The sequence below is a fragment of the Candida parapsilosis genome, contig 006110 (assembly GCF_000182765.1).
Source record: "Candida parapsilosis strain CDC317 annotated contig 006110".
Classification (NCBI taxonomy): Eukaryota; Fungi; Ascomycota; class Pichiomycetes; order Serinales; family Debaryomycetaceae; genus Lodderomyces; species Lodderomyces parapsilosis.
The window spans coordinates 624,153-635,330 of record NW_023503284.1 but is presented as its reverse complement, the minus strand read 5'-3'; the positions used below and the strand labels follow the sequence as shown (position 1 = coordinate 635,330).

Genomic DNA, 11,178 nt, shown 5'->3' with positions numbered 1-11,178 from the left:
ATCCAATCGTAGCAGCTTCTACAATGACTCGACAAAATTCTACCGTATCACTTGCATCTAGTGAAAAATTGAAAGGCACCAAAGAGGTAATTGACACAATCGAGGTAGATTCCTCATACGAAACCAATCAACTAGCCAAGAACCCATTTTTAGATCCTAAAGTTGAAGAGTATTATCGTGATTTGTACACTAAATCAAGATATGAAAGTTACTCGGCATTTGATCCCACTTTTGAATGGACTGAAGAGGAAGAGAAGAAGGTTATTTGGAAATTGAATTGGAGAGTTGCCTTCACTGCGTGTCTTTTATTTGTGAGCTTGCAAGTTGACAGAGGTAACTTGGCTCAAGCTGTTTCAGATAACCTTTTGGCAGATTTGGGATTGAACACAAACGACTACAACACTGGTAATACTATCTTCCTTGTCAGTTTCTTGCTTGCCGAAGTTCCGTCACAAATGATTTCGAAAGCATTGGGTCCGGATATCTTTATCCCTTTTCAAATTTGTGCTTGGAGTATAGTTGCAATGTCGCAGGCGGCATTGACCAACAAAGCTGGGTTCTACATTACAAGATGTTTGATCGGGGTGTTGGAAGGTGGATTCATTGCCGACTTGGTATTATGGTTGAGTTACTTTTTTACCAGTAAGGAGTTGCCTATCAGGTTGTCATGGTTCTGGACCACGTTGTCATTGTGTCAAATTGCAACTTCATTAATGGCGTTTGGAATATTGAGACTCAGAACCTGGGGATGGCATGGATGGCAGTTTCTTTTCCTCATTGAGGGAGGTTTCACTTTAGCCATTGGAATTGCATCTTGGTTCTTAATGGCGCCTAGTGCTGTACAAACTAAACGTTGGTATAACCCCAAAGGTTGGTTCACAGAAAGAGAAGAAAAGATTGTTGTCAATAGAATATTGAGAGATGACCCCACTAAAGGATCAATGAATAATCGTCAGCCGATTGGTTTGAAAGGGTTGTATCACTGTCTCATTGACTATGATATGTGGCCACTTTACATCATTGGTATTGTTGCTTATATTGGACTGCACACATTTCAACAATACTTCACCTTGATGAATCGACACTTGGGGTTTTCAGTATTTGATACAAATTTGTTAACCATCCCATCAACAGTCATTCATATCATATTTTTGTTGCTCATTACTTGGTTATCGGAAAGAGTTAATGAACGAAGTTTTGTATGTACAATTATGCCTATTTATACCATCCCGATAATGGGCTTGATTAGATGGTGGCCAGGTGCAGGCAAAGAAGCTTGGCCAACGTGGGTGTTGAATACATTGTATTTGGGTCAACCTTATATCCATGCCATATGTGTAGCTTGGGTGTCAAGAAACTCCAATTCAGTCAGAAACAGATCAATTTGCTCTGCTTTATACAATATGTTTGTTCAATTGGGGAGTATAATTGGAAGTAATATCTATCGTGAAGATGATAAACCATTGTATCATCGAGGAAATATGCAATTGTTTGCCATTACCTTCATTTTGTTACCGATTTTATTATTGACTAAAGCATATTATGTATGGAGGAATAAAACTAAAGACGAAATTTGGAATTCAATGTCGGAGGAGGAGAGACATAAGTATAGGGAAACAACCACTGATCAAGCTAACAAGAGATTGGATTTCAGATTTGATCATTGATCTAGAACAAAGTGAGATGTGTTACTACTCCTATTTTGTACTTTTATGTACATTCATTTTATAGGTAATTGGGAAACTAATAAATGCATTTTGACACTTCAAGATTTTTGTCAATCAGGGGTGAAAAAATCAATAATGCCTAGACTACGATTGATTTCTATTACCCCTTTACAAAATGATTGCAGAGTTGTGCTCTTTGTTTGCCTCGCCACTTTGGTCTCTTCCGTAAGATAGGACTAGATACCATCTTATCACTTAATTGTGGCTCAACACTGATAACCCCTGCTGTTTAATTGCAAATTACGATTTGCAGCCACAATTTTGAGCACTTGCTACACAAAACTGACAATTCGAAAATTAAAAAATGCCACCACAGTTTTGAAGATTATTAAAACGAAATTAATAGAGACAGACTTACTTTGCACAAACTATCACCAACTATTTCCAACTGTAACACCAAATTGGGTTTACCTTGGCGCCAAGATCATGATAATGATACCATAGTTTACTAGTTGCAGCATTACTGTTTAAGAGGTTGGTGTGCAGTTGCCGCAGTTATTCTGAAAGAAGATCCCTAGTTCCTTATGATTTTGGGTTGTCTATAAATACTGAGTTACAACTGTTGAAAAGAACTCCAATAATGCTATATCTTCAAACCAGAATCTCCACTACCACCTGGCAATCATGGCTCGTCAAAACTCCATTGATTCAAAGTTATCAGCCGATAGCAGAGCCAATTTAAAGGGTGATAAGGATATCATCACCACAATCGAGTCAAATTCCTCGTTTGAGTCTGAAAAATATGATAAAAACCCATTTTTAGATCCCAAGGTGGAAGAATATTATCGCGACTTGTACACAAAGTCGAGGTATGAAAGTTACTCAGCATTTGATCCCACTTTTGAATGGAGCGAAGAGGAAGAAAAAGTTGTTGTCAGGAAGTTGAATTGGCGGGTCGCATTCACTTCTTGCCTTTTGTTTGTTAGTTTGCAAGTCGATAGAGGTAATATACATCAAGCGGTGTCAGACAATATGTTGGACGATTTGGGGTTGGACACTAACGACTATAATATGGGTAATACTATTTTCCTTGTCAGTTTCTTGCTTGCAGAAGTTCCGTCCCAATTGATCTCAAAGGCATTGGGTCCAGATATCTTCATTCCCTTCCAAATATGTGCTTGGAGCATCGTTGCTATGTGCCAAGCTGCATTGAAAGGAAAAGCCAGTTTTTTTGTGACAAGATTCTTGATTGGAGCCTTGGAAGGTGGATTCATTGCCGACTTGGTATTATGGTTGAGTTACTTTTTTACCAGTAAGGAGTTGCCTATCAGGTTGTCATGGTTCTGGACCACGTTGTCCTTAGTTCAAATAGCTACTTCATTAATGGCATTTGGAATCTTACGATTACACACATGGGGATGGCATGGATGGCAATTCCTTTTCTTGATTGAAGGTGGCTTCACTTTACTTATTGGTATAGCATCTTGGTTTTTAATGGTACCTAGTGCTGTTCAGACTAAAACCAAATGGAATCCCAAAGGTTGGTTCACAGACAAAGAGGAGAAAATCGTGGTTAACCGTATTCTTAGAGATGATCCTACCAAAGGATCAATGAATAACCGTCAAGCAATAGGTCCCAAGAATATGCTCAAGTGTCTAATTGATTATGATATGTGGCCGCTTTATGTTGTTGGGATTGTTGCCTACATCGGACAAAGTACTTTCCAGTCATACTTTACCTTGATGAATAGACAATTGGGATTTTCTGTTTTCAACACCAACTTGTTGACTATTCCTTCAACTGTTATTCACATCATTTTTCTCTTGATGATATCCTGGTTCTCGGAGAAAATTGGTGAAAGGTCTTTTGTATGCTGTCTTGCACCGCTTTATGCTACTCCTTTAATGGGTGTCATCAGGTGGTGGTCAGGCTCAGGAAAAGATATATGGGCAACGTGGGTGTTGAATACATTGTACTTAGGACAGCCTTACATTCATGCCATTGTTGTTGCTTGGGTGTCAAGAAACTCCAATTCAGTCAGAAACAGATCAATTTGTTCTGCTTTATACAATATGTTTGTTCAATTGGGAAACATCATTGGTAATAACATATATCGTGAGGATGATAAACCTATGTACAAAAGAGGAAATATGCAATTGTTTGTCATTACATTCATCCTTATACCCATCTTGGTGCTCACCAAATTCTACTACGTTTGGAGAAACAAGAGCAAGGAAAAGGTTTGGAATGCAATGAGTGAAGAAGAAAAATATGAGTATAGAACAACAACGAAACATGAAGCTAACAAGAGATTAGACTTTAGGTTCGATCATTAGTTGAATAGAGTATTTATAGAAACTAGAGTGGCAAATTTGATTTATTGAAATTGTCGTTTAGCTTGTTTATCACTAATTTTGTTTTAGAAATATGCGCTAGGCTAATGGACAAAAGAATGTATTTTTCTGGAGAAGTTTTTGATTCAAAGTGATGTTTAATCCTGGGTAGCTTTGTAGATAATATTCAACAATCCAGGCTGTAATAACGATCAAGTGATTGAGCAGTTAAACATAGTAAATGTGGCGGTCAAGGAACAAAAAAATTGAAGAAAAAAACGATCGAGAATGTTTTATGGCAATTGTGATGCCAATTATTGACATATCCTTCCTCTGTAACCGTATGATATATTTACCTACAGCAATAATCTAGACAGTCGTGAATACAAAAATGGCATCACTATGAACTAGAGACAAGTACATACTGTCGATTGGGAACACCCTAGCATCACCGACTTTCTAATACAAGCCCATCACTCGAAGGTTAATTTTTGCAGCCACACCATTGATGTCCCAAAAAAAGTGGGAAAAAAAATCCACTTTATCCAAAATCTGATGCAATTCAAACCACACTTTTCAAAAACACAATGGGATCATTGATATCAACAATGCAATTAACCTATTATCCTACTGTTTTTGGGTAAAGGCATTGTGTAAATTGGCTGTCACAATGGGTTGTAAACTATGGTTGTGAAAAATAGCACCACAGGTGTGGATTACTAATTCATTCGAAGTAGCTGGATAAGACAACTAAGCAGCACTATTTATAGAAGGTTGAATCCCCCTTCACTAGACTCAGTTCAAGAAAGATGCTTTTTGACTACACACAACTTCAAAGAAGCAACTTAGGGGTGCTGCATTTTGATAATGGGTCTCCGTCGCATAAGCAATGAATCAATTTCATCGAATAATTCGTATGCATCAATCAATGACGCAGATCCTTTAAAGAAGCACGATAAGCTCACAATCACCCGTGTTGCGTCAGATTCCTCAATAGAGAGCAACCAATTGAAAAAGAATCCTTTTTTAGACCCACAAGTAGAAGAATATTACCGAGAATTATACACCAGATCCGGGTATGAAAGTTATTCAGCTTTTGACCCGACTTTTGAATGGACTGAGGAAGAAGAGAAGAAGGTGATTAGGAAGTTAAATTGGAGAGTGGCATTCACTGCATGCCTTTTATTTGTGAGTTTGCAAGTTGATCGAGGCAATTTGAGTCAAGCAGTTTCAGACAACTTTTTGGACGACTTGGGATTAAACACCAATGATTTCAACACCGGAAACACGATTTTTACATGCAGTTTCTTGGCGGCTGAAGTACCATCACAGTTGATTTCGAAAGCATTGGGACCCGATATTTTTATCCCGATGCAGATTTGTGCTTGGAGTATAGTTGCAATGTCGCAGGCGGCATTGACCAACAAAGCTGGATTTTATGTCACTCGTTGTTTGATCGGTGCTTTGGAAGGTGGATTCATTGCCGACTTGGTATTATGGTTGAGTTACTTCTTTACCAGTAAGGAGTTACCTATTCGATTATCGTGGTTCTGGACAACATTATCTATAGTCGGGGTGGCTACGTCGTTGTTGGCGTTTGGAATCTTACGATTACACACATGGGGATGGCATGGATGGCAATTCCTCTTCTTGATTGAAGGTGGCTTCACTTTACTTATTGGTATAGCATCTTGGTTTTTAATGGTACCTAGTGCTGTTCAGACAAAACGATGGTGGAATCCCAAAGGTTGGTTCACAGACAGAGAGGAGAAAATCGTGGTTAACCGTATTCTTAGAGATGATCCTACCAAAGGATCGATGAACAACCGTCAAGCTATAGGTCCAAGAAATTTGTTTCACTGTCTTATTGACTACGATATGTGGCCGCTTTATGTTATCGGTATTGTTGCTTATATTGGCCTGGGCACATTGGGAACATACTTTACATTGACAAATAGACAGTTGGGGTTTTCTGTGTTTGATACAAATTTGTTGACGATCCCATCAACTGTTATTCACATCATTTTTCTTTTACTGATTTCGTGGTTTTCAGAGAGAGTGGGGGAAAGGTCATTGGTGTGTTTGATTGCACCGCTTTATGCTACTCCTTTAATGGGTGTCATCAGGTGGTGGTCAGGCTCAGGGAAGGACATATGGGCAACGTGGGTGTTGAATACATTGTACTTAGGACAGCCTTACATTCATGCCATTGTTGTTGCTTGGGTGTCAAGAAACTCCAATTCAGTCAGAAACAGGTCAATTTGTTCTGCTTTATACAATATGTTTGTTCAATTGGGTGGCATTATTTCCAACAACATCTATCGCGAAGACGATAGGCCAATGTACAAAAGAGGAAACATGCAATTATTTGTCATCAACTTGATACTTATTCCCATTTTGTTGTTAGTGAAGCTATACTACATCTGGAGAAACAAGAGCAAGGAAAAGGTTTGGAATGCAATGAGCGAAGATGAAAGAAGAGCTTATAGAGAGACAACAACCGATGAAGCCAACAAGAGGTTAGATTTCAGATTTGAGCATTAAATAGCTTAAAAGTTTGTATATTAGATCTAATATATATTCAAAGTTCATTACCTTGCACTATGGGAAATCAAATAATTTGGTTATATGATTGGGTCCTTGTGGTGTCGCATATCACTTTTAGTTGAACCTACCTTGCAAAACCAATCTGAAGTTAATAAACCTCATGTCAAGGCTTTTTTGTGGGGAAGTAACAAGCACTAAGTGGGTAGTTTAAACCTAAACGTTTAACTCCAGAGCACCACAGAATGCTCATTGTGTAATCTATATTTGCAATAATATTATCATTGTCTGTTTTGCAACTAATTTCGAAATGAAAACAAAGCTTGATTTAAGTCACTAGAATGAAAGATGATCATTGGAAAAGGGGTACATTTTTGAAGCCAAAGATAGTGAGTAGTTCTAGAGTTATCTCAGAACCTCTATCGTTGAAGTTATATCAGAGTTGTATCAGTCTATCTTGCATTTAACATTTACAATCTCCGTAGTTGAGCAGAGCAATTCCATATTGCAAAAGAATAGCTTACATCGAGTCAAATCTTCATCCCTTTATAATTAGGAGATATAAAATAATTTGTTGTATTAGCTTCAGTTTCATTTGTGGGTAAGCTTGTTGAATATAATTATTCTCAAAATGTTTCCACCAAACAAACCTTAAATTTTGGTTACCAATGGTCATTATCAACATCCCCCCAAAAAAAAAACAGGAACAAGTCCCCCCACCCCCAATCCCATTTCTTCTCCTCATTAAATACCATTGCTTTTGGAGCAAAAATAATACGAGCAAGCATTTGTTTTTTTCAATAATATAAAGTCCCTGATTCCCCACAAGTCGTGGTGAGTATTTATATACCTCCATCCGACAAAGCACAAACCAGAAAAACCCACTTGATCCTCGGTTGAACTTGGAGTACTTGGTCTGCTTAATTGTACGCCTCGAGGACTTCATCAAAATTCAAATGAATGCATTGAAATATAATATTATTTATTCGTTGACCGTATTTGGTAAGTCAATAACCTTCACATTTGATTATTCGACAAGAAAAATTATGAATAGCTATTGAATACCTCAAGGGACGATTGGAAAAATTATAGAATACGAGGATGTTCATGTTACATAAGATTTAAATGGCTCGTTATGAGATGATATAAATTTGGAGTGCATTTCCCCAAATCTACAATGTCAAAAGTATGATTGGCAATATTCCCCCATCCAATGTCCTCAGATAAGCCAAACTCCTTGATTTCAGAGGACAAGACACCAACACCAGATTTGTCACACGACGATGCTTTCATGGAAAAGGCCAAAATCAGCATTTCAGAAGTATCGCTAGTTTCCGAAAATGAAACCAACGCGAAATCCACTAATCCATTTTTTGACCACGACACAGCTCAATACTACAGAGACTTGTATGAAAAAACAAAATACGAATGTCGTTCCCATTTCGACCCTGAGTTTGTGTGGACTGAAAGGGAAGAGAAGAAAGTGGTTCGGATTTTGAATGTTAGAGTTGCCCTTGCTGCTTGTCTCATGTTTGTTGCTTTACAAATTGATAGAGTCAATTTACATCAAGCTGTCACAGATAACATGTTGGGTGATTTAGGGTTGACTACTGATGACTACAATACGGGAAATACAATTTTCTACTTGTCATTTATGCTTGCTGAAATCCCGTCACAAATGATTTCAAAAGCATTGGGACCCGATATTTTTATTCCGATACAGATTTGTGCTTGGAGTATTGTTGCAATGTGTCAAGTGGCATTGAAAGGGAAAGTTGGATTTTATATCACACGTTGTTTGATTGGAGCTATTGAAGGTGGGTTCATCCCTGATCTTGTGTTGTGGTTGAGCTACTTTTTCACAAGTAAAGAATTACCAATTAGATTGTCGTGGTTTTGGTCAACATTGACGCTTACGCAGGTGTGTATTGCTATAGCCGCATTTGGTATTTTACGGTTAAGAGGAGTGTTTGGATGGCCAGGATGGGCTCACTTGTTTCTCTGGGAAGGGTTGCTTACTTTATTGATTGGTGTTGCTTCTTTCTACATGATGGTTCCATCGGCTGTGCAAACTAGAAATTGGATGCATCCAAAAGGTTGGTTTACCGAACGTGAGGAAAAGATTGTTGTTAATCGTATCTTGCGTGATGACCCTACAAAGGGGACCATGCACAACCGGCAAGCTCTTTCGTTGAAAATGTTGTGGGAATGTTTGATTGATTATGATATGTGGCCATTATATGCAATTGGACTAATGGCATACATTGGTCAGCTTACTTTTGGATCGTATTTCACATTGATGACAAGATCGCTTGGATTTAGTACATTTGACACAAATCTTTTGACCATTCCAGTTTCTGCATTGTACATTTCAACACTTCTTGCAATAACGTGGCTTTCGGAAAAGTTAAATGATAGAGCTTATGTGTCATTGATTGCACCATTTTATGGAGCGATTTTACTTGGAGTTATTAGATTTTGGCCGGGAGCTGGTATCCAAATATGGCCGACTTATGTCTTGAACACAATTTATCTTGGACATCCATACATCCATGCAATTCTTGTGTCGTGGGTATCAAGAAACTCAAATTCAGTTAGAACCAGATCTATTTGCTCAGCATTGTACAATATGTTTGTCCAAATGGACTCAATAATTGCCCAAAATATATTTCGTGAGGATGATAGGCCATTATACAAGAGGGGGTTATTGCAATTGTGGTGTATTACATTATCAGTGATTCCAATGTTGATATTGACTAAGTTTTATTACATTTGGAGAAACAAGACCAAAGAAAGGAAATGGAACGCAATGACGGAGGAGCAGAAGGCAGATTACAGAAGAAACACCACTGATGATGGTAACAAGAGGTTGGATTTCAGGTTTGCCCATTAGTATGGAATCTGAGGTGTATCAATTAGATGTGTAGATAAATACAAGAGCCTTCACAATATTTTACAATGAATGTTGAAACATTATTTATTAGAACTAAACAGGGTATCCAATATTGAATTAAAACAAACAGAATTGAATGCTTTTCCACTATGCTTTGGTGTGGGCTGGCGGTGGTCCTTCAGGACGCGAGAATTCCTCACCTGCAACATCATACTCTTGTTCTCTTGAGTAATAACCTTGTTGCGCCGCACCACCACTGCTAGGTCCATAATTTCCATATCCTTCATTTCCATAATTGTTGTACCCACCAGTTTGATAAGTTTGAGGTTGTTCAGGTGGCACGTAACTCTGTTGTGGTTGCTGATTTTGGTAGTACTGTTGATTCAGTTGCTGTTGTGGGTAGTAAACACTACCTTTTGATCTTCTACGTCTCAAACAAAACATAAGCAAGACAAAGAAAATGGGAATTAACACCAAGAGCCATAACAACCATCTGTACCTGTGCCAACCGCTATTGTTATTGTAGTAATACGGATTGTAATAAGCTCTTTTGAGCATCTCAATGTGGGTGTCTTCCTTGGGAACAATCATGGCTGAATGAAGTGCTATAGGTGTACAATTAAGTGAAGGAAGAGAGGAAGAAGAATGGTGTGGCAAAGCAGGTTTTTTTTTTCACAGTGTTTATATATGAATATTTTGGGTTTTAGCATTTCATGTCAATTGGGGGTTTTGTGTTTGTGCAGCAAACAAATGTTCGAATTTATGGTTTTTGTTTTCTCTTGCTCCTACAACTTAATCTCCATGAAATTGCAAAATTTCAGTTGATTTCCACAAAAGAGCCGATAAGCGTTTATAATTGCTTTACACGAATAGCTAGCTAGCTTATTGTTTAGTCTATACTTTGAGTATGCGGCTAATTTATTGGTTTATTTTAGTGGACCTGAAATTTTCTCAAGTTGCTAGTGATGATGTCATTTGTGTCACACTTTTAAAATTTTCAATAGCGAGGCTGAAACAAGTAGCCACACATTAAGGCACCACTCGAGGGTCGCTACACAACTGTGCAAATCTTTAAAGCCCAGATGGCAGAGGCTTCACACGAGTTGTGAATTTCTTGTTCTATGGGCTAGATAAAAGTCCGTTCCAAAGTAGAATTATGTATGCACGTTTTTGCCAAGATTGGGCGCAAAAAATTGGACTCTCTAGTTCTTCACAAGCTAAACAAGTAACATCATAATAAACAGGGTGCCTCAATATGTAATCTAGATGCCAATAAAAGATCTACTCACTAGAAAGGTTTCCAAATCCATGACAACGAAAACTGGCTACAACGACAGAAAGGGTCCAAGTCCGATGATCTGAGTACAGTCTTTCCTTCTGGCATGGAATAGTACATGTCGACTTTGAAGCAACACAAGCCGGTCACTCCACTTTTCCCAAAAGTGGTGTTCTAGAGACCACACTTGGTGGTGAGGGGGAGATAACACACTTGCGAAATACCCCGTCCTTCAACTCGTTGGTCAAAGCTAAAATAATTTATGCGACAAACTCTGTGAAGCACAAATAAAGGAGGCCCTTCTCTTGCAACAATGTTCTATTTGAAGTAAGATAATGTAAGGAACGAAATAGGTTGCTCCATAAGGGAGGATGCATATTTAATTCTTCACAATAGTTTCTTGAGACTAACCTTCGTTTAAGTATCAAAAACTATTCAAAGTTCAGAGGTTCCCGCCTAGCAAT

At 38.2% G+C, this 11,178-nt stretch overlaps 5 protein-coding genes across 5 annotated transcripts; 4 read left to right on the top strand and 1 right to left on the bottom strand. All coding sequences in view use genetic code 12, as the record gives it.

Moving 5' to 3' along the window:
* Positions 1–23: 23 nt before the first annotated feature.
* On the top strand, positions 24–1,667 carry CPAR2_702970 (uncharacterized protein; the record flags this gene model as incomplete). Its single annotated transcript, XM_036812069.1, has 1 exon — positions 24–1,667. The coding sequence occupies one exon, from the start codon at positions 24–26 to the stop codon at positions 1,665–1,667; it is 1,644 nt and encodes a 547-aa protein (XP_036668443.1).
* A 684-nt stretch (positions 1,668–2,351) lies between these two features.
* Positions 2,352–4,004, top strand: CPAR2_702960 (uncharacterized protein; the record flags this gene model as incomplete). The annotated part of the gene is made up of 1 exon (XM_036812068.1): positions 2,352–4,004. One exon carries the CDS (start codon positions 2,352–2,354, stop codon positions 4,002–4,004), a length of 1,653 nt encoding a protein of 550 aa, XP_036668442.1.
* An 864-nt stretch (positions 4,005–4,868) lies between these two features.
* CPAR2_702950 (uncharacterized protein) lies at positions 4,869–6,545 on the top strand (the record flags this gene model as incomplete). Its single annotated transcript, XM_036812066.1, has 1 exon — positions 4,869–6,545. The coding sequence occupies one exon, from the start codon at positions 4,869–4,871 to the stop codon at positions 6,543–6,545; it is 1,677 nt and encodes a 558-aa protein (XP_036668441.1).
* Positions 6,546–7,758: 1,213 nt separating this feature from the next.
* On the top strand, positions 7,759–9,438 carry CPAR2_702940 (uncharacterized protein; the record flags this gene model as incomplete). The annotated part of the gene is made up of 1 exon (XM_036812065.1): positions 7,759–9,438. The coding sequence occupies one exon, from the start codon at positions 7,759–7,761 to the stop codon at positions 9,436–9,438; it is 1,680 nt and encodes a 559-aa protein (XP_036668440.1).
* A 147-nt stretch (positions 9,439–9,585) lies between these two features.
* On the bottom strand, positions 9,586–10,029 carry CPAR2_702930 (uncharacterized protein; the record flags this gene model as incomplete). The annotated part of the gene is made up of 1 exon (XM_036812064.1): positions 9,586–10,029. The coding sequence occupies one exon, from the start codon at positions 10,027–10,029 to the stop codon at positions 9,586–9,588; it is 444 nt and encodes a 147-aa protein (XP_036668439.1).
* Positions 10,030–11,178: the final 1,149 nt, after the last annotated feature.